The sequence below is a fragment of the Chlorocebus sabaeus genome, chromosome 20 (assembly GCF_047675955.1).
Source record: "Chlorocebus sabaeus isolate Y175 chromosome 20, mChlSab1.0.hap1, whole genome shotgun sequence".
Lineage (NCBI taxonomy): Eukaryota > Metazoa > Chordata > Mammalia > Primates > Cercopithecidae > Chlorocebus > Chlorocebus sabaeus.
Window position 1 is genome coordinate 71,622,308 of NC_132923.1, and position 23,098 is coordinate 71,645,405.

General features: G+C 41.2%; 1 protein-coding gene across 5 annotated transcripts in view; it reads right to left on the reverse strand.

Moving 5' to 3' along the window:
• Window positions 1-22,841, reverse strand: part of DNAJC6 (DnaJ heat shock protein family (Hsp40) member C6) — a 157,528-nt gene extending 134,687 nt beyond the window's left edge. The window contains exon 1 of one of the 5 annotated variants that reach the window (XM_007978434.3): window positions 22,649-22,840. In XM_007978434.3, coding sequence (XP_007976625.2) covers window positions 22,649-22,763 — 115 coding nt within the window. In that variant the 5' untranslated portion in view covers window positions 22,764-22,840. Of the gene's footprint in view, window positions 1-12,528; window positions 13,131-22,648 lie in introns of those variants that run through there. The other 4 variants (XM_007978441.3, XM_007978439.3, XM_007978440.3 and 1 more) reach the window with 4 other exon arrangements.
• Window positions 22,842-23,098: the final 257 nt, after the last annotated feature.

The window sequence follows — 23,098 nt, forward strand, 5'->3', positions numbered from 1 at the left end:
TTTCCCTTCTTCCTACTTAGCTCTTTAGAAATGCAATTATAACCTTTACCTTCCCTTCACCAGACACTCCCTATAGGGCAAGCTTATCTGTGCACTCAGAAGCTCCAGAGCCAGACGTCTTTTCGACCAGGAGACTGCCTCAAGAGATAACAAATCATAACCTAAAGTATGCCCATGATGAAACTCACTCCCACTTCGAGAGCATCTCAAGACTTTGGCCACCTTACAACCTAGTTCTGCCTACAAAGCCACCAGCTCAACCACCTGGTAGACAAAGCACCAAAGCAAGTCACTGAGATCCCCAGTGGCTCACTCCCTCCCCTGCATGCCGTTCATGTCAAGTTCCCCTTTGAAAACCCTTGCTTTTTTCCCCCAAAAGTGAAGCAATACCCTTAAAGGCAGAAGCCTGTACTTCTCTCCCCTCAACTAAGCTTTGGAATAAAAGTTACAAGATCAAGTTTTCTAAACTTTTTGAAGCTCAATCATTCAAATTATTTTGTACATTTTAGGATCATGTTGAATTGGGAGGTGAGAGTTGACAATTACAAATCATAAAATCACAAAAGTATTAAACATTTGAATGGAGAACCAGACTCAGAAAAATTATAAAGTCTTTTAGTACACATGTTCTCTGGAACAAAGCAACATATATTTGTAAGAATTTCAGAGTACATATGAAAAAAGATACTGACAAGCTTTTAATAAGCAAGAGTAACTAAAAATGAACATATATCCTTTATTAAATTCATATGTTTAAAATGACATTGTTACCTTGGTTTTTGGCCTGCGATTTTTATTTTTTAACATAGTCCATTTAAAAAAAACACACACACTCATACAGATATGTTTAACTTCCAGCTTTAATAGAGTAGGTTGTAGCAGACTGGTTCTGATGTGGGAAATTAGAAAACCCAGATAAAATTTTTAAACATCTATGTGAAGCAATAGGAAAGCTACTAATCAGCCAGGATTTGAGGAGCCAGATCTTGGAGAGAGGGGAGGCTCACTGAGGTGAGCCTAACTTTCTGCAAGCCCATTTTCCCATTTAGGGTATTTGCCAATTCTTAGCATGGGGTAAGAAGCTGAACAGCCAGGCAAGGGGCAGCTGTTAAGACACACAGAAGCCTGCAGAATTTTAGACAGTTTCCAGGGCTGCAGAGAGAAAAAGTGGAGTTTAGGACTGAAAAGGCACATCCTAGAGTAACTCACAGCCTGCCAGGAGTTTTCTCCTTCAGATATTCCTGACTCAGCTGCCCAGAGCAGAGGCTAAGAAGCCAAAGAGAAAGCAAATGAAAAGCACAATGAACATTTTGCTGAGTAGAGTTTTCAGCAAGTTCACAGTATTAGGGAGACAAAAATTAGAGTTTAGGGTCTGTCAAGGGGAAAGGGTGGTGAGAAACATCTCAAGACTCTCAGTCAGTTCCCCTAGGGCCCTGGGATTAGGAGAACCAGAAGCAGACTAAACCTTAAAAGTCTGCAAAACAGACTTAATTGGACTGAGTGCCTGATTGGATTGAAGTGATCTCTGTTCTACTTCTGACAAAGAATAGGACAAATACTCTCAACAGGTAGATGACATCATCCAGAGCATCTTCATACACAAAATGACATACAATAAAAAAATTGCCAGACATACGAAGAAAGACAACCAAGAAGAAAAAAAGAAGAGATAAAAAGACTCACAAGTGGCCCACACATTGAAGTTACTGAGCAGTTTTTTAAGATGACTGTGATGTATGTATTTGAGAAAACAGATGACAAGGTGAATAATCTATTTTGGAAAAGAATCTAATAGAGGGTGGGCATGGTGGCTCACGTCTATAATCCCAGCACTTTGGGAGGCCAAGGTGAGCAGATCACTTCAGGCCAGGAGTTCAAGACCAGCCTGACCAACATGGCAAAACCCTGTCTCTACTAAAAACACAAAAATTAGCCAGGCATGGTGGTACATGCCTGTAATCTCAGCTACTCAGGAGGCTGAGGATCACTTGAACCCAGGAAGTGAAAGTTACAGTGAGCCGGGATCGCACTCCAGCCTGGGCAACAGAACGAGACTCTGTCTCAAAAAAAAAAAAAAAAAAAAAAAAAAAAAATCTAATAGTAACTCTAGAACTGAAAGATACAAAACAAAATTAATAAATTAATGATTCCGTAACAACAAGTTACACACAGCAGAGAGAGCCAGTAAGCTCTAAGATAGGCCAACAAAAAAGTAACAAAACTGAAAAAGAAAGAAAAGGGCTAAGTATACAGAAAATGAAGGAATATATGGGACAGGGTAAAAAGTTCTAACATAAAGGTACCTGGAGTCCCAGAAAGAGAAAAAGGAACAAAACACTGTTTGGAGAGATAATTGCAGAGAATTATGATAATTACAGAAAACCTCAAGCTGCACAGATTCAAGGACTGAAAACCCCAAGCAGGATAAATACAAGGAAAACCACACCTGGGACAAGTGTTGAAAACCAAATCAATTGAGAAAAGTCTTAACAGCAGCCAAAGAAAAAAGATGCAACACCAAATAACAACATAAGACTGACTGACAGCCTACTTTGAAAGGATGAAAACCAGAAGACAACGGGATAACATGTTTTAAAGTGCTGGGGGAACATCTGCTTCCCCAGAATTCTATACACCTAGTAAAATTAACCTTCAAAAGCAAAGACAAAATCAACTCATTTCCAGATCATAAAAACTGAGAATATTTGTTTCTAGCATATATGCACTACAAGAAATCCTAAAGGGAGTTTTTTTCATGCAAAAGGAAAAGATCCCAGAGGGAATACACAAAAAATCAGAAAGAAAAAAAACCAATGAATAGGGTAAACATGTGGGTAAATTTAAATGAATATTCCATAAAACAATCATTTTAGTGTCCTATGGGGCTTTAATAAATGTATAATTAAAACAAAATACAATAATAACACAAAAGGCAGAAAGTGAGGTGAGGGAGGAGATAGGGTAAATGGACCTAAAGTCTGCTAAGAGCATAACATTGTCTGACACATGATTAAGTGTAAATAGCACTGGGGTAATCACTTGCACACATGCGGAGGCGCACACACACACACAAAAGTCAAATGAAAACAAATGTGTAACGAATATGTGAGAAAGTTAAAAATAATGCTTGCTTAATCCAAAAGAAAGTGGTATATAAAACAGATGGGACACGAATAAGAAACAAGGAGTAACATGGTAGCTATAGCACTTAACATATCAGTAATTATATTAAATGGTTTAAATATTCAAACTAAAGACCATATTGTCAGATTAGATTTTTTTAAAATTCACTTACGGCCGCTTATAAAAGATATAGATTACATACATGGGCATAGAAAAAAGTGAAGTATAGGCTGGGCATGGTGGCTCACACCTGTAATCCCAGCACTTTGGGAGGCCAAGGTGAGCAGATTACCTGAGGTCAGGAGTTTGAGACCAGCCTGGCCAACATGGCAAAACCCCGTCTCTACTAAAAATACAAAAATTAGCTGGTTGTGGTGGCACGCACCTGTAGTCCCAGCTACTTGGGAGGCTGAGGCAGGAGAATTGTTGAACCCAGGAGGCGGAGGATGCAGTGAGCCAAGATCACACCACTGCACTCCAGCCTGGGTGACAGAGCGAGACTCCTTCTCAAAAAAATATATAATAATAAAAAAAAGAAAAAGTATACAAATGGGAAAAGATCTACCATGTATCTATTAACCCAGTTGGTATAGCTACATTAATATCAAAAAGGTAGATTATAAGGGAGTATTGCTCAAGATAAGGAAAGACATTTCATAATGAAGCTATAACAACTATAACTGTATATGGTATGCACCTAATAACAGAGCCACAGAATTAAGTAAAGCAAAAATTGGCAAATATAAAAGGAAAAATAGGCAAATCTAAAATTATAATGGAAGAGTTTGCCCTCTCTTGGGAACCAACAGAATGAGAAAAAAATCAGTGAGGACACAGAAGATTCGCACCTCGGGATTAACAAACTGAAATAATTAACATATGTAGAACATGGAACCAAACTATCTCAGTATGCACATTCTTTTAAGTACAACACATACATATAAAAATTGATCATACGAAGGGTCACAAAGTAAGTCTAAAACATTTCCAAGTCATCCAAAATATATTCTCTGACTACAGTCAGAGCAAGCTAGAAATCAATGGCAAAAAGAGAACTAGAAACTCCCCAACTGTTTAAAAATTAAAAAGTATGTTGTTACATTACCTTATGGGTCAAAAAAATCAAAAAGAAAAGTATAAAATATTTTAAACTAAATAATGAATATGACATAACAATACTTGCAGGTGGACACAAAAGCTATGCTTAAAGGCTATCATACATATAGCTTAAAGGATTTGTTTTTTCATTGAGACAGAGTCTTGCTGTGTCACCCAGGCTGGAATACAGTGGCATGATCTCAGCTCACTGCAACCTCCGCCTTCCAGGTTCAAGTAATTATCCTGTCTCAGCCTCCCGAGTAGCTGGGATTACAGGCACACGCCACCATGCCCAACTAATTCTTGTAATTTTTCAGTACAGACAGGGTTTCACGACACTGGCCAAGCTGGTCTCGAACTCCTGACCTTGTGATCCGCCTGCCTTGGACCCTCAAAGTGCTGGGATTACAGGCGTGAGCCACGATGCCTGGCCAGCTTAAAGGATATTAATGTGTAGCCTTAAATGAAAACAGTTTTAAAAAGAAAAGCTGAAAATCAAAGATACAAACTTCCATCTCAAAAAACTAAAAAAGAAGTCAAAAGTTATAGCCAAAGAGTATAAGAGGAAATAATAAAGACAAAAGCAGGAACTCATGAGATGAAAAATAAACGTATAATACAAAAAATTAACCAAGTAAAAGATTACAGAGACTACTCAAATTTATAACACCTTGACAATATTGCATCAAAATAAGTGAGAATTACCAGAACAATAAATAGAAATGCCTCTATCAGAAATAAAAAACAGGGACAAGAGCACACTACCTAAAAACTTTTTAAAGATCATAAGAGAATATAAAGCAAACCTTATGTGAAAATTCAGATGAAATGGACAAATTCCTAAAAAAAAACACAATTTATTAAAACACACACAAAAATAGGAAATCTGAACAGCATACACTATTAAAACAACTGAAGCCAGGCAGAGTGGCTCATGCCTATAAGCCCAACACTTTGGGAGGCCTAGGCGGCACGATCACTTCAGGACAGGAGTTCAAGATCAGCCTGGGCAACATAGTGAGACCTCATCTTTACAAAAGTAAAATAAACAAATAAACAAACAAACATAGTTTAAAACCTTCCAAGAACAAAATTTCCAGGCCCAAATGGCTTCACCAGTGAATTTTTCCAGACATTTAAAGAATAATTCTAATCTCACAAAAATCTTCCAGGAAATAGAGAAATAGGAAATACTTCCTAATTCATTTTACAAGGTCAACATATCTTTGATGCCAAAACGTGGCAAGGGCACCACAACAAAAGGAAATCACAGGTTAATCTCTCTCATGGACAAAGATAATCCTCAACAAAATATTAGCAAGTCAAATCCAGCAATATATAAAAAGATATCACAACCAAGTTGTTTGTTCCAAAAATGCAAAGTTGGTTTAACATTCAAGAATCACTGAAATTCACCATATTAACAGAATAAAATAATCATATGATCCACATAATACAGAAAAATATTTGTTAAAACTCAGAACTGATTCATGATAAAAACTTAGCACTGTAGGAATAGAAGGTAACTTCCTTAATCTAATTTTTTAAGTGTCCATATAAATCCCACATCAAATGTTGTACTTAACGGTGAAAATGTGATAGCTTTTCCCCTAAGATCAATAACAAGGTAAGAATACTCACCATCACTGCTTCTATTCAACATTATAAGAGAGATCCTAGCTAGTACAATGAGACAAAGGGGAAAAAGTATAAGGATTGGAAAGAAGAAATAAAACTGTCATTATTTACAGAAAAATAAACGGTATACACAGTAAGCCCCCTAAAATCTAAAAACTATTGAAATTAATAAGCGAATTTAGCAAGGTCACTGAAATAAGGTCAACATATAAAATCAATGATATTTCTTTTTTTTTATTTTTTTTTTTGAGATGGAGTCTCGGTCTATTGCCCAGGCTGGAGTGTGCAGTGGTGTGATCTTGGCTCACTGCAATCTCCGCCTCCTGGTTCAAGCCATCTTCTCACCCAGCCTCCTGAGTAGCTAGGAATACAGGCACATGCCACTACACCCCGCTAAGTTTTTTTGTACTTTTAGTAGAGACAGGGTTTCACCATGTTGGCCAGGCTGGTCTCCAACTCCTGACCTCAAGTGTTCCGCCTGCCTCCACCTCCGAAAGTGCTAGGATTACAGGCATGAGCCACCACACCTGGCCTAATCAACTCTATTTCTACATCCCAGGAATAAACAATTAGAAAATGAAATTCTAAAGTGCCACAGAGAGTCAAATACCGTATGATCTCACTTGTATGTGGAATCTAAAAAAGCCAAACTTAACAGAATTAGAGAATCAAAAGGTGGTTACCAGAGGCTGGGAGGTGGGGGCATGGGCAGGGAAAGGGGCAATGCTGATCAATAGGCGCAAAGTTACAGTTAGACAGAAGAATAAGTTTTGGTGCCCTATCGCACAGCACTGTGACTAGAGTTAACAATAATGTGTTGTATATTTCAAAATTACTAAAAGAGGATTTTAAATGTTCTCATCACAAAGAAATGATAAATATTTGAGGTGATAAATGTGCTAATCAGCCTGATTTCATCATTCCAAAATGTAGAGCTCTGTATCAAAACATCACATGGTACCCCATAAATAGTTACTGTCAAGTCAAAAATAAAAATGAAAAAATAATAATTTTTTTAAGTTGATTTTAAAAAAAAAAAAAAAAAAAACAAGGTCAAAACTTGAGACTGGTGGTGCCCTCAACAGTTATGCTAGGAAGATTGTCTTGCTGAGAGAACATAAATAAAACGTTTTTTAAAAATTTGCCAGGTGAGGTGGCTCACACCTGTAATCCCAGCACTTTGGGATGCCAAAAGTGGCAGATCACTTGAGGTCAGGAGTTGGTGACCAGCCTGGCCAACATGGTGAAACGCTGTTTCTACTAAAAATACAAAAATTAGCTGGGTGTGGTGGTGTGCACCTGTAATCCCAGCTACTAGGGAGGCTGAGGCAGGAGAATTGCTTAAACCTGGAAGGTGGACGTTGCAGTGAGCCAAGATCACCACTGCACTCCTGCCTGAGTCACAGAGCAAGACTCTATCTCAAAAATAATAATAATAAAATAAAAAATAAAAATGTAAGTGGCAGTAACAATAGCATAAAAATAATCAATGACCAGTGACATCACTTTTAGAAGATTTATAACCCTTTTAACCCAGTATATCTGCCATTTAAAGAGGGTAGTTTACGCTCAGCTCCATCTCATTGTTGCAGACTGCTCTAATCTTTATTAAAGAAGCCATAAATACCTTATTGAACCTATAGTCTCCAAAAGTTTTAATGTTGGTTCGAATTATTTTAAAATGTTCAGGGGTAAAAATCAAATCATTCTGTAAACTCTGAGTAACACAGATACATATAAATATAAAAATATTTTGTATTTTCTTGTTTAGTATCTCAAAATGAAATTTAAAGATGAAATAACCAACCTAACACAAAATTAAACTATACATATGTATATATACATATGTTTCAACTGTAATGTAAAAGAGAAGCGAAATAATTTACAATAAAGCAACATGTATTTCAATATGCAAATGTTCAGACAAGACTATATTGGAAAACATAATTAAGTAGGTAGCTACTTGCATCTGTATACAGATTTTATGATTCAGGTGTGTTATATTGGTGTCTAAAACACAAGTGGCATTGCTTTGGGTAAGTGATTTCCTGAACAAAATTCAGGATAATCTTCCTTAGATTTACACAGCATTTTTAATCCTGGAAGTTTCAGTGTATAGTGAAACCAATTTATGATCTAAGCCCAAAAAAGTATAGAAGGTTTTCACCTACATCTTCGGCAAAACGTTTGAAAATTGCCCAGGACATGAGCTAATTCATCATTGAATGGAGCAGTCCAGAACACTGGAAGGCACTATTATTTCTAGTTTCTGCCAATGAATGCTAGTAGTGCCCCTCAATCATATGACCATCAAATAACACACCTGCAGATTTCCAGTGTGTTCCCCAAAAAGCAATACCACACCCATTCATTACCACTGGCATAGACTAGTCTCTAATCCCAGCTTAACCACCTGCTACCCTTGAAGCTCTGAGAAGTCACTCGGTCATTTACAGATCACCCCAGCTAAAGTATCATTTCACCAACTCACCCAGTTACAAGCAACAGTGACAAAAAATCCTTGAATTTGAGTTTTCTCTAAAAGTATCAAAGTAGTCATGATGTTTAAGAAAAATCACTTCTTAAAAATTTACGGGCGGATCACGAGGTCAGGAGATCGAGACCATCCTGGCTAACACGGTGAAACCCCGTCTCTACTAAAAATACAAAAAACTAGCCGGGCGAGGTGGCGGGCGCCTGTAGTCCCAGCTACTCCGGAGGCTGAGGCAGGAGAATGGCGTAAACCCGGGAGGCGGAGCTTGCAGTGAGCTGAGATCCGGCCACTGCAGTCCAGCCCGGGCTACAGAGCAAGACTCCGTCTCAAAAAAAAAAAAAAAAAAAAAAAAAAAAAATTTATTTATACTTATTTTGAATTACAGATTAGAGGATGAACACCACACTATTTTTTAATATTTAGATCCTAAAAGTCTGAATCTGACTCTGCTCAAACCCAATTAGATTTTGTAATAACTTCCAGTGAAAAGCTGTCTCAGGAACCATTGGCATAGACAACTTTTTTTTTTTTTTTTTTTTTTTTGATACAGGGTTTTACTCTGTCACCCAGGCTGGAGTGCAGTCTTACTATCTCAGCTCACCGCAACCTCTGCCTCCCAGGTTCAAGCGATTCTCTTGCCTCAGGCTGCTGAATAGTTGGGATTACAGGCGCCTGCCACCACAGGCGGCTCACTTTTGTATTTTTAGTAGAGATGGGGTTTCACCATGTTGGCCAGGCTGGTCTTGAACTCCTGACCTCAAGTGATCCGCCACCTCAGCCTCCCAAAGTGCTGGGATTACGGCCACCGCGCCCAGTCATGACAACTTTTAAATCCTACTATTAAAATGTTATGTGTAACTTTGTTTGCTAAACAAATGCCATGTTTGCCATTTTTAAATAAAATCTAGAAAAATAACAGAAAAATTGGAATGAGAACTATTTTCTTTGACCTCTTATAGACCAAAAAAAAAAATTTCACCCAAATTTTCAGTCTTCATTCTTATTATTTTGTACCTCCGCCTCTAAGACCTTGCTGCATAACATACTCAAAGAACTTAGTAAAAAGAAAATTTGGAGCTGAATTTGAAGAGTTAAAATATCTGTTTTCCAAATAAAAACAACCTAAAACATCAGTCAAAAGTCATCATTTTCTAGGGTTCACATCTCCCTTTTTATATAGGTAAGTTAATTCTAAAAATGTTGAGAATTTTATTAAAAACTGTAATTTTACAGAGTACAGGGCTACTTATTTTCAAGTACTTGCCTACCATGTGAATGGTTTTGGAGATTAAAAAAAGACCTGGTTTTGAATCATGGCTCTGCCATTAACTAGCTATGCATCCCTGTACAAAATTCTTTATCCATTTCTTCAAAATAAAATACCACCTACCTTGCAGTGTTGTGACAATATGTAAAGCACCTCCCAGAGAGCTTTTCACATAACAGTTCTTCATTAAATAGGAGCTATAGTTGTTATTATTATAATTAGCTGTCATGTTTGCCAATATCTACTTATTAACTCACTCAACTATTTTCTTTTCAGTTGCCTTATACTTAATTTCTTTTTCCTGGCTTGCAAAACATTTTGAGATATGCTGGATCAAAGTTACACAATGTCTTTTGTATTAAAAACCTTACTGAATTGTCCTAAGACAAACTAAAAAGATGGAAAGGGCAGGCAGGCAGTTCTTAAGCCACAAGTCAACATTTACTGAACCACTCATGTGATGGTAGCTCTCCATTTTAGAGATAAAGAAACTGAGACCCAAAGAAATAAAGAGTCCTGTCCTAGGTCACAAATGAATTATAACTGAACAAGCCAGAGTCTACCAATCTTGACTCCAAACCCGAGGCTCTTTCCAGTACAAAGTAAAATAAAAATTTTAAATACTGGTCAGACACGGTGGCTCACGCCTGTAATTCCAGCACTTTGGGAAGCCGAGGCAGATGGATCGCCTGCGGTCTGGAGTTCGAGACCAGCCTGGCCAACATGGTGAAACCCCGTCTCTGCTAAAAATACAAAAATTAACTGGCCATGGTGGCATGCGCCTGTAATCCCAGCTACTTGGGAGGCTGAGGCAGGAGAATCGCTTGAACCTGGGTGGCAGAGATTGCAGTGAGCGGAGATCGCACCATTGCACTCCCACCTGGGCAACAGGGCATGACTCTGTCTCAAAAAAAAAAAATTCTAAATACCAATTCTCCTTTAAAAAAAAGTCCGGGGATCTGAGCTTAAAACACACTGATACACTGAGAAACCAGGAGTGTTTCCATTTCAAACAATGTTGAATATTAACCTTAACCTGAGCCTCCAATTCAGGCAGCTTTAATTTTTTTTCTAAATCATGTCGTATGGCCTAGCATGACTTGGCAAATAGGCAATTTTTTTTTCCTGTCCAGAAACCCTTTCTCCAACCACTGAAAACAACACAGGAAAAACCAACATTCTTCCTAGAGTTAATTTTAAAATACTTCGATTTCACACACAGGTAATACCTACTCGTAAATGCTGGCTTAGAAACAGGAGTGAACAGGTCCTCTTCCCGCTTACTAGGCCCATGCATAGCTGTTTTCTTCCCCACTAAGGCTGCTTCATTAAAATGTAAACGTCAAAACCACATAGATCAATACGTGGATGTGAATGATCCAGAGCCTATGAGATGTTAATACAAACACCACTACCTGGCCCTTTTGAAAGCCTCAATTATGGAAAGTGGGATTGTTTAAGAGCCTTCATTACAGTTTCATAGATTAAAATACCATTCTCTCCATTGGCATTAGGTTGTGAGTGGGCTTTTTTTTTTTTTTTCCTTCTTTTTCTAACGTTGAATGTGTATACATCATTGCCCACCACCAGGAGGGGATTCCTATAACAAGGCAGAGAGGGTGGCAGGCTCCCGAGGACTGGAGAAGGCCAAGACCGGCGGCGCTGCTCGCAGAGAGCTTTGGGGCCTCCGTTGTTGCACGGCTCACCCCAAGAACTTAGCTCGGGTGCCGGGAGGGTCGCTGCGCGAAACCTGCCCGCGGGGCTGCGTGCCAGCCCCCACCTGCGCACCCAAGCCCCCAAGCCCAAAGGGAAAGCGCCGGGGCCTCCTTAAAACCCAGCGCAGTCTGCTGCGCAGCGGCTCGCACGGAAACCGGGTGAAAAGAAAGGGGGGCCGGCGAACCCTAAAATTAGCGTTCCGGAAGCAGCGGCCCGGCACCGCCGCGCGGAGACAGCGTCCTCCGCCCGGGCGACAGCGCGAGCGCTCTCCCCCGGGCGCGCGGCCCCTCTGCGCCCTTCCTGGGCACGCGGGCCAGGAGCACGACCAGCTCAATAGGAAGGAAGGGCTCCCCCCGGAAACGGGATCGGGGAACACGTGTAGCCTCCGGAGACCTAAGGGTCCATCGCTCCTCCCCCAAAATGCGGCAGAACATTTAAGGAGGCTCCGAATTTAAAACCCCAGAATCCTCCAGAATGCTTGTTGTTGAACTTAAAATTTGGTTGGCTCATTTTTCAGTGAGCCCTTTCCTTTTTTGAGTTTTTATTTAAATCGGTTTCTCTCTTCCGCCATCCCCCCCCAACAGAATTAGAGTGTTGGGAGGTGAGGGGGAGGTAAGGAGTGGAGGCTGATGGAGTGGGGGTAGTTTACATCCCAACATTTCTCTGCAAGATAAACAGTTTTGAAGGTCAGCGACGGCTCCCCATGGAGCGCTCCTAAAAAGATTAATGTTCATTAAAGGATTCTCCGTCAGCGTTTACCTTGAGAACCCAAACTGTTTTAAGTCCCAAGTATTTCAGATATTCCAATTCTAATAATATATTGAAAACCTGTATATTCATTATTAACTATTGTGAACACCCCCAAAATAAAATTATCAAAAATCTGGGAGCTAGTCTAAGGAAATCTGTGAAAGCTGTGTTACTCAGCCAAGATTAAATGAAGAATGCAAAAATAGAGTTATATTTAGTACTACAAAAATGGAAAGCTGAATGACACAATATTTGCAAACTAGAAGCTAGTCATTTTTTAAAGTCATCATATTTATTATATAACTAGAATGTTAATATAGGCACGGTAATTTTAAACTAGTCATTAATACAAACTAAATATGTCTGTGGAGTGACATTGCATCCCTAGGATCTTTTAGCCTTTAGCCCTCTCTTAGCCATCCTTCTGCAGTCCGCCCCTTACCTTTATTTTCAGAATCTTTCATTCTCTGCTTCCTCCCTCTGCTGCAAATGAGCAGGAAAGTCCGTCTGATTCTGCAACCCTGACTTTTGATTTGTCATTCACAGTCAGCGGTCTCGGGGGCGAAGTCTCTCAACGGAGGAGCACTCGGGCTATGATAATTGCATGCAAGTCGGTGTGCGGGGTTATAATTTTGCTTATACTGGAGCGGAAAGGATGGGGATGAAGGCAGACGTAAACACAAATTCCAAAACATGGCATGGAACCGGATCTGGAGCCGAGGTTTGCCTTTCCTTCCCTCAGGATAGGGAACCAACTGTTTAGCGCCTCCTCATCTCTGAATTGAAAGGGGAATGTCTGTGTCATGCACCAGGTTTATTTTCAGATGGTAAGTCAGCTTTGGAGGAGGATTAAGAGTCCTGTACTTTCATTCATTCATTCAACATTTATTTTACCTCTCTGTGGACCAGGCTGTATGCTAAGTACTGGGGATACAACAATGCACAGGACCAGCCCTCGGTCCTCAAGCTGCTCACAGGCGTTACAGTACAGAGGCATACAGTGCAATATAATGGCCTGTGTCTGCTGCATGGACACAGGTTATTGAACCCATTTCACCCAGGCCTAAGTTGATACTCAAGGAGGCTTTAGTGACTGGTTGTAAGCCATTGAGTGGCAGACTAGGAATAGGTATGAGGATACCAAACCATAAGACCCCTCTGTTGGAGAGTAAGGAGGATTCAAGTAAATCTTTCAGTCATTCAGTTCGCTTACTCTAAATCATTCCACAGCTCAGATTCATTCATTCATTCCTTCAATCATTTATTCAACACATGGTTATTTGTGCCAGGCACTATTCCACCTGTTAGGGTTTCAGGTCCCTGCCTTCTTGGCTATTGCACTCTGGTGCAAGCATTCAGACAGGTAATGTAGACATATAATAAATGGCAATAAATGTTGTGAAGAAAAATGAAACATGGTAATGAAGTAACAGGGGTGCCATTTTAGGTAGGGTGGCCAAGGGAGGTGCCATTTTACTTGTTTTATGGACAATGGGTAAGAGTCATCACAGTCTCTTCCAAACGGCCTCACTCAGAAACGGTTCTTTAAGTTCTGAACCCTCCCAATCTCCTCCGCTTCATGCATACTCACTGATGGATGGTGTTTATTCCCCATGATACAGATTGGTAAACTGGTAGCCAGAAAGACTAACTGACTCAAATACATAACGAAATTGGAAGAAAAGCAACAGAAAGGAATATATCTTCCTGTTACTCTCATCCTCAGAAATTACTGAGTTAAATGCAATATTGATATTAAAAATTTGCTGGACTAGGCATTAAAAGGGTTGAAGACCTATCTCTACCATCTCTACCTTTTATTAACTGAATAGTGTAGGGCAAGTGACAGAACCTCTCTGGCGTGAGTTTTCTCATCTGTAAAGTGGGAATAATCATAGCTGTCCTATATATGTACTGGGTTGTTCATATCATTAAAAGGGAGAACAGAATTTTGTAAACAAAACACTAAATAAATGTAGGGTATAATTACCAACTGCTTGGGCACATTTAAGAGGACTAATTGTCAGTGTTCACCTGTTCATTACTGCAACCCGAGAGTCAAATATAGCTATAATGTGAGAGCTTTCATGGCTATTAGGGGGCCTTGAGTTGACTTCTCGTTGCCACAACTGGAAGACTCCCTGAAAGCTTTGGGAACTTTAAGTATTTGTTTTTGGTTCCATCTTTCCTTGGCAGTGGATAATATCTTTCTGCTGTCTTTGACAACTTAAGACCAATATGGAAAATCTGCCTTCATTACAACTCCTTACCGGCCACCAAATGAGACGTTGGCTAAACCACATCAGAGAAACTGGCATCTTTATCTCCAAGGACCAAGTCCAGGATAGCCAAAATGTGCCCAAGAGGAGCACTTTGGGGGACTGAGAAGGTGAGGGAGTAGGTGGTGAGAAGCCATCATTCATGCACTCTTTTATTCAATAATATTCATGGTACCAGGCACTGCTGTGAACACTAGGAATGACACAGTGCTGAACAAAACATTCTGTCCTCAGGAGCCTGTGGTCTCAGGTCAAGAGGCTTCCACTAGATACGCCAATTTACCAAAGTAGGCAAAAAAACGCCAAGGCGTGGGTTTGAATAGTAGGGCAAGAGCTCCAAAGCAAAAGAGGACTGGGAGAGATGGCTGATGCCTGTAATCCCAGCACTTTAGGAGGCCAAGGTGGTAGGATTGCTTGAGGTCAGGAGTTCAAAACCAGCCTGGTCAACATAGTGAGACCCTGTCTCTACGAAAAAAATTTTTTAGTTTGCTGGGCATGATGGCATGAGCCTGTGGTCCAGCTACTTGGGAGGCTGAGATGGGAGGATGCTTGAGTCTGGGAGGTCAAGGCTGCAGTGAGCCATGGGCAACAGAGCAAGAAAGACCCTAAGTGACAGACCAGACTGTGTCTCAAAAAATAAATAAAATAAAGCGTAAGAGAATGGATTCAAACATGGGCCCTGCCATGTACCAGCCCCTGGAATATAAGCTGAGACAAGTTGCTGCACCTCTCTTAAGTTTCCATTTTCTGATCTGCAGGATGGAGGCGATAATGGTACCCATCTTCCACAGCTGGGTGAGGCTCAAACAAGTTAATACGTTTAAGGTTCATAGCACAAAGCCTGACACATAAGGGCTCCATAAATGCTGTAAGATGAGTAGTACTACCTTGTAACTGGGTCAAGTTTACTCCCCTAAGCTTCAGTTTCCTCATAAAATATGGAAAATAATAACTAGTTTGTAGGATTATTGTGAGAATTACATATGAAGAAGAATATGAAGTCGTTGGCATAAAGGAATAAAGGAATAAGCAATCACCAACCACCCCCACTCCAGGCCCTTTTTAAAATTTTTTTTATTTTTAATTTTTGTGGGTACATAGTAGGTATATATATTTATGAGGTACATGAGAAATTTTGATACAGGCATGCCACGTGTAATAATCACATCATGGAATATGGAGTATCCATCCCCTCAAGCATTTATCCTTTGTGTTACAAACAATCCAATTATACTCTTTCAGTTATTTTAACATGTACAATTAAATCATTATTGACTCTAGTCACCTTGTTGTGCTATCAAATACTAGGTCTTATTCATTCTTTCTAACTATTCTAGGCCCTTTTTAATAAAGAAGGCTCCCCAAACCAAAATTTTAAAAAGACTAATGCTAGGAGTAGAAACGAAGTGGAAGAAGGGAAGGAAGACACCCATTTATATTGCAAGAGGAAGTAATAATGTTTTCAAAAGTGTAGTCATTTCTAGGGGTATTTGCATTGTACCCAACATTGTATTTTGAAAAGTTTCAAACACACCAAAAAGTTGAAAGCATTATTCAGTGGGCCCCATATCCAAGTACCTTTGGGTATATTTGCTTCATCACATGTGTCTGTTTCTCTATCCAACTTTAATTGATCTTTTTTCTCCTTAAGTTGAAAGAGGTTTGAAGGCCTCATCAAATATAAAGAGCCTTTATTTTCCCTCCTGATGCAGTATTTCCAGAAGCACAGGCCTCCTGATTCTGTGGCTATTCCAAGCAGAGCTGGGTGAACTCTCAGACGTCTTGTCATGTCACACAGTAAATCTCAAGGCCACACCCAGTTAAGGACAAGGATGGAGTCTAGAGCTTTCCACAACAAGGCAATATCTCTGTCAGACCCCAAGCTTCAGATAAACTGGTACTGAGGATGATTAGAAACAGCCGCTAATGGACAAGATGCTCTATCTCAAAAACCGGGTTTAGGAAAAGCTTCAGGCAGGCTTCGCTGGCCACTAAGTCCCTTGACAACCCTGCACATCCTTGTCTTGTTAGATGCCACTCTGAGTCACTAAACCAGTGACTCATGCTCAGCAAGCGAGGCCATCTTGAGAGCTAAACTGAAGGGAATTTTCAAGAACAACGAGTGAAACCCTGAATTGAAAGGGAATAAGGCTTTTTATTGTCCGAGCAAAACAAAAATGAAAGGAAAAAAAACACTGCTGTCATACTGTGGATTAAACTTTCCCAGCTGCAAATTTTACACTGAGGAAACACTGGGCACCAAAAAAAAATAAGTAAATTTAAAAAAAAAAAAAAGCTTTCACATGCCCTTGGAATTTTTGAGGCATTTTAATTCTTGATTAGTTGATAGATAAGCAGAAACCTAGAACACATGTCCCAAATTAGGCAGATGAAATGATCTTTCAATGACTTGTCTAGAGCTTCTGCTTGCTTAGTCATTCATTCCCAAAGAGTGGCTTTACCTGCAACCCCACACTCGGTCTTCCTGCACCCAGCCAAGCCTCTGTCTGGCTTGCTCAGAGCACCCAAATGGCCAGAAAAGAGGTGAGAAGGAAAAAGAAAATGTGCTTACTGCGGGGAGGGGGTAGATGTTTAGGATTAGGGCTAGCCACAGAGAAGAGGGCAGCATGGGTTATATGGAGTACCTACTATATGCCAAGCTATTTTCTAATCATCATCATCATACATTTGTTGAGAACTTACTATTTGGCAAGCATTGTCTTTAATGCAAGGACTCAGAGCAGACCTCCAGGGTTTGAATCCCAGCTTACTAGTTGTATAACTTTGGAAATGTTACTGAACCTCTCTCTGCTTCAGTTTTTCTTATGTGTAAAACGAAAGCTGTAAAACAGGGTTATTATAAGAATAAAATAAAATCATACACTCTTTAAGACAGTGGCTGGCACATAGTGTGACAAAAGCAATGCACACGTTAACTCTTGCCATTCATTTTATTAGATGAGAAAAACGAGGCAGAGAGGCAAGAAGACTTGCCAAAGGAGACACATAGCTAAACATAGCAAAGTCCAGAATCGTCATGTCATTTATTTCTCACACAGTCCTGTGAGGGAAATGGGAAGGAAAGGAGAGTAGCTTCACCTGCAACACCACACTCAGTCTTCCTTTTATTGGTAAGAGTTTGGAAACCCAAGACGGTCTAGTAATTTACACGTCACAAGTTGGCAAGTAGGAGAGTTGAGATTTAAACCCACATTTGCTGACTGTAAAACCCTTGCTCATCCTACTAGGTCGGTGGTTCTCAACCTTTAGCATGTGTCAGAATTACTGCAGAGTTTATTAAAACACATTTCCAGGTCCCAGCCTCCTATCCCTCCCCATCCTCCCATCCTCCCACCCCTCAGTTTGTGATTTGGTAGCTCTGAGAGGGGGCCTAGAATTTGCATTTCTAACAAGATCCTGAGTGATGTTGATGCTGCTGGTCTCATGCTGCTGGTCTAGAAACCAAGCTTGGTTGGTTTGACCTCCATTCAATGACCTCCATTCAATGTGGCTTATTTTTAGGGACATATGGCTAGACAATGGCAGTGAGAGAATAAACCACTGATCAACGTGACAGAAATTCTGTCCTTTTCTCCAAGTAAATTGTTCTGGAAAATACTATCTACTGATGGACAATGACTCTAGTTCCAACCTGTGTCTTCCCAGAGAATACCACAGCTCAGGAAAGGGCTCCTCGCCCGCCACAGGGTTTAGAGGAAGGAATTTCTGGTGGGAGGAACTCAAGGCTGGTTATCTACCATAATTTCAAGGGCTAGAGAAGTCTACTGCTCATAAAATGCTTTCCTCATTTGCTCCCTTTTCTATAACCTACGAACTTTGATATTTGAGTAAAATGGTTTTCTGGAATGGATGGAAGCATTTGGAGGGTTAATTTCAATTCAGCACAGCTTGTTCATTTAGAACTACTGGCATAATTAAGTATATTTTTAAAAGTTGTTTAGACCTCTAAACCAACAAATAATTCATATCCAGAATATTTAAAGAATTCCTAAAATGGATAAGGAAAAAAAAAACCACCAAGTTAAAGAAATAAGAAAGACATCAATAGGCCTTTCACAAAGGTTCACACAAGAATGGCCAATATTCATGTGAAAAGATACTCAGCTTCATTATTCGTCAAGAAAATTCAATATAAAACAACATGGAATACCATTTCATACCCATCAAATTAGCAAGCATTTAAAAGTGTGACCATATTCAGTAAGGAATCAAGGAGCTTATACACAGTTGGCAGAAACTGAATTCGCACAAATATACAAAGGTCAACTTGGCAATAGCTCTCAGAATCAAAAACATATATATACAGTTTGATGCAGTAATTGTCCCTTTAGATAGTTATGCTAAACTTTTAGTGACAAATGTTCAGAGTGTAAATTTCAGAGTCATTCTCTTTGGAAATATATAAAAATGGAAGGAATCTTTCATTCCAAACATATTTATTGAATGTCTGCTATGTTCAGGACACAGTGTTAGGATGAAAAGATGACAGGAATCCTTAGAAGCTATGTTCCTTCTCCCCTGCAGCCTCCTGACGAAAAAGAAGAAGGTGGCAGAAAGAAGGACCTTCTGGTTGACGCAGAAGGGTTAACTGCCCCAAAAAAGCCTCCAGCTGTGGTTGCTTCCCAGAGTGCACTGAACTTTTAACCGTATTTTGAGTGTGATCATATGGTTGACAATCTAGACTAAGCATTAATCTAGACTAACAGTAGTCTGAACTATTATGAAACTCTACACTATTATTAGTCTATACTAACAACAGTATACGAATAGTAGTCTAGATTTTCAGCCATTTAATATTATGGTTTTCTAATAATTTCTAGACTTTTCTAGGTTTTCTAGACTTTTTTAGGTTTTCTAGACTATTTTCTAAGAATAGTCTACATTTTCAACCATATTAATATTAGGTTTTGTTTTATTAATATGAATACATATAATAGTAAACCTAATATTAATAAAAATAACCAGCCCTTTGTGAACCTCTATGTACCAGAAGTACATTTAATCATCACAGTTACATGACATAGGAATTGTCATCCTCATTCTTCAGATAATATATAACTCCATTTTTGAAAGACTAAGGACATTGTCTAATATCACACCGCTTATTAATGTGCCATTTATGAGTGGCAGATTCAAATAATAGCCTGTCTGACATCAAAGCATATGATTCTAGATGCCCAAAGTGATGTTAACATCATCATAAGAAATTCAGGTTAACTTTAAAAAATCAAATAAAATTGAGATATAGATTTATTGTATAATATTTATTCATTTTACTTCCCTCTTCTATGAGTATAGCTATTGAAACATGTTTTTTCATGTATGGCGGGAGATGTGGCAGAAAGGATGTTGTATAGACAGGCCTGAATCTGCCACTCACCAGTGACATGACCTCCAGCATATCACTTAGTGTCTCTTGCTTCACCTTCCTATATATATAAAATGGGGGAAATACATAACATCTGCCCTCTCTCCTTCCAGGGGTATTGTCAAGATCTAAACAAAAGCCTGTAGTTGAACTATTCTTTAAGATGTCAAGTATCATGTAACATTAGATATTAGAATGGCTTTATACCCAGGGCTTATGAGGAAAGGGGAAGATAGATAGTAGAAGAATGTGGTGAGCAGCCAAGATCCTATCTAAGAAAAGAGAGGTGTGGGATGGCAATGAGCCCTGGGAAGCTGTGAGTAAACGCTAGGTCAGGAACACAGAAGCAGAGATGGTTTTTTAGGCACTACAGATCTGGTTTTAAAAATTATAAAACTAATGCAGGAACAGAAAACCAAACACCAGTTGTTCTCACTTATAAGTGGGAGCTGAAAAATGAGAACACATGAACACAGGGAGGGAACTAACACACACTGGGGTCCGTGGTGGTGAGGGCAGGGGAGGGAGAGCATCAGGAAGAATAGCTAATGCATGCTGGGCTTAATACCTAAGTGAAGGGTTGATAGGTGCAGCAAACCACCTTGGCACATCTTTACCTATGTAACAAACCTGAACATCCTGCATGTGTATCCCAGAACAAATATTTTAAAAATTAAAATAAAAATTATAAGACTAGAACACTTACTCTAACCCAAGTTACTACAGTGGCAATATTCATTTATTCCTCTTTTGTAAGCATTCACACAACATCTGGAATAACACTATGCATGTAATTATCACTCAAGGGATACTTGTTGCAATCATCAATTTCATTTAAGCTCATGATAAGAAGTGGTCAGCCTTCCGCCCTATTTAGTTTCAGCAATAGTTCTTTTTGTTTGTTTGAGACAGAATCTCACCCTGTGACCCAGGCTGGAGTGCAGTGGTGCAATCTCAGCTCACTGCAGCCTCTGCCTCTTGGGTTCAAGCGATTTTCCTGCCTCAGCCTCCCAGGTAGTTAGGACTACAGGTGTATGCCACCACACCCAGCTAATTTTTGTATTTTTAGTAGAGACGGGGTTTCACCACCATGGCCAGGCTGGTCTCGAACTCCTGACCTTAAGTGATCTGTCCGCCTCGCCTCCCAAAGTGCTGGGATTACAGGATTGAGCCACCACGCCCGGCCTCAGCAATAGTTCTTGATGACAGTACGGAACGAATTTTATTGGTGCACTGACTTAAAAAAAGTAGGAACACATACTTGGAAGCCGACAAGATGAAAATGACAAGCTGCAGAGTCTCCCTACCAACCACCAATAGAAAAGCCTGTTTTTAGTGCAATAAATATTTGAAAGATAATTATTGCTGGTCATTTTCAAATTTATTTTTATAATGCTTACTAGGTACTAACACTTTGTAACTACTAACTCGTTTAATTCATTAATTTATTTAATCCTCAAAACACCAGGAGTGGGTGAGGGGACTATATCGATGGCAGGGTCCTGGTGCAATCTGGCTCTGCCCTGCATCTGGTCGGCCATTTTAGAAATAAGGCATGTCAACCCCTCAGAGGAAGGATTCTCAGACGATGGAAACAGACAAAAAGGACAAGACAAGACACATTTATAAGCAGTATCTACACAGTACCAAGCCCTGCACTTAGCCTGGTGGGGGATGCAAAGATGAAATGGATGAGAATGTGGAATCTTTAATACCAGATGAACAGTGACAAACGCTCTACAGGTGACGAAATGCTAAAGGAGGGGTTACAGGTGGCAGGAACCCCAGAGATTTCAGGGAAGAGACTGCATTTGCGCTAGTCTTGGCAGGAGGGTAGGAATCTGGCAGGCTGAGATGCGGGCATGGACACTGCAAACAGAGAAAAGCCGGGAACCAGCAGATCAGGTCACTTCCCTGCTTAGCACACTTCAGTGTTTTTTCCCAGCTGATGTTGAATAAAATCTGAACTCCTCCTCATGTTCTGCCCAGACCTCATCCGGGCCCTGCATCCCTCACTTTCCCCTTGCTCAGTTCAGGCACTCTGGGAACCTTTTCACTTGCTATTCTCTATTACTCCGCTCCACGCTGGAGTAACTCCTCGTCAGTCCTCGGGTCTCCGCTAACTTGCAGTGCCTCGGAGAGGCCTTCCCAGTCCGCCTGCCACGGAAACTCGGGCCCCCTGCCTTTTTTCCTCTCTCAGCAGACTATCTGATTCCCTCCAAGCACACATAGCAATATGTACCGGGCTTTCTCTATTTTGCGTGTGTAATGTCTGTCTTCCTCTCTCGAAGCAGTTCCACAAGCCCTTGCCCATCGTGTTCTCCTCCGATCAAGGCAGATGGAGGGGCTCGATAAAAATTGTGGAATGAATAAATGGAGTGAATCAGTGATTGGCTGTGAGTTGAGGCTCTGGCGAGGACAGGACTGAGTGTGCTAGGAAATAGTTTAACGCGGCGAGAGCTTCGAGATCACCGCAGGCAGGTAGAAAGGAGGTGGGTACAGGGCAGGAGGACCTCAAAGGGACCCTCGGGTTCGGATGCATTCCCCCAAAGGGTACTGCATTGCAGGCGCCAGGCCAGGTGCGGGGCGGGGACAAGCTAACCTCAGTGAGGCTGTGTCGCCGCGCCACCGTGGCTTCCCTGTGTCCAGAGCCAAAGCAACGAGCAGGGGCTAGGGGAAAGGAGACTGTGCCGAGACAAAACCCTGCGCTTCCCCAGTGGTGCGCTTCCCCAGCGGTCCCTGTCCCCGCGGCCAAGGGTCGGGTTCGGGGGTCGCCTAGGCATCCAGGCTCCCGGGGCCGAGAACGCGGCCCGAGAGACCGCCGGGGACCGCCCCGCCGCCGCGGCGCCGCTGCCTCAGGGTAACAGGTCCCGACCGGCCGCGCCCACACTCACCCTGCCCCGCCTGGCGAGCTGAGCGCGGCCTCCACAGCCGCCGGGTCGCCTTCCACGGCCGCCGCAAGGAAAACAGCTTCCGGCTCTTCTGGCCTCCCTTCTCAGTGGCGCCCATCGGTGCGCCGCGCCCTCCCCCGCCGCCGCCGCCCGAGCCGAGCGCCACCGCTCGCCGCCGCGCGTCTGCCAGGTGCCGGGCCGCTACCGGGAGACGCGCGCCGGGGGCGGAGCTTAGGGCCTGGAGCCGTGGCTGGCGCGGACCGGGGAGGCGTCCCGGCCCGGCCCACATGGCGGCGCCTGGCGCCCGAGGCGTCGGGGTGAGCGCGGGCCCGCGCCCCTCACTCGGGAGGCATAGTTAGCACCCTTAATTAATACAGAAGTCCTAGGGGGCGCTCACCCATTTTATCTCCCAGTTACAAACCATACACTCCACGCTCCGAGAGGGTAAGGCAT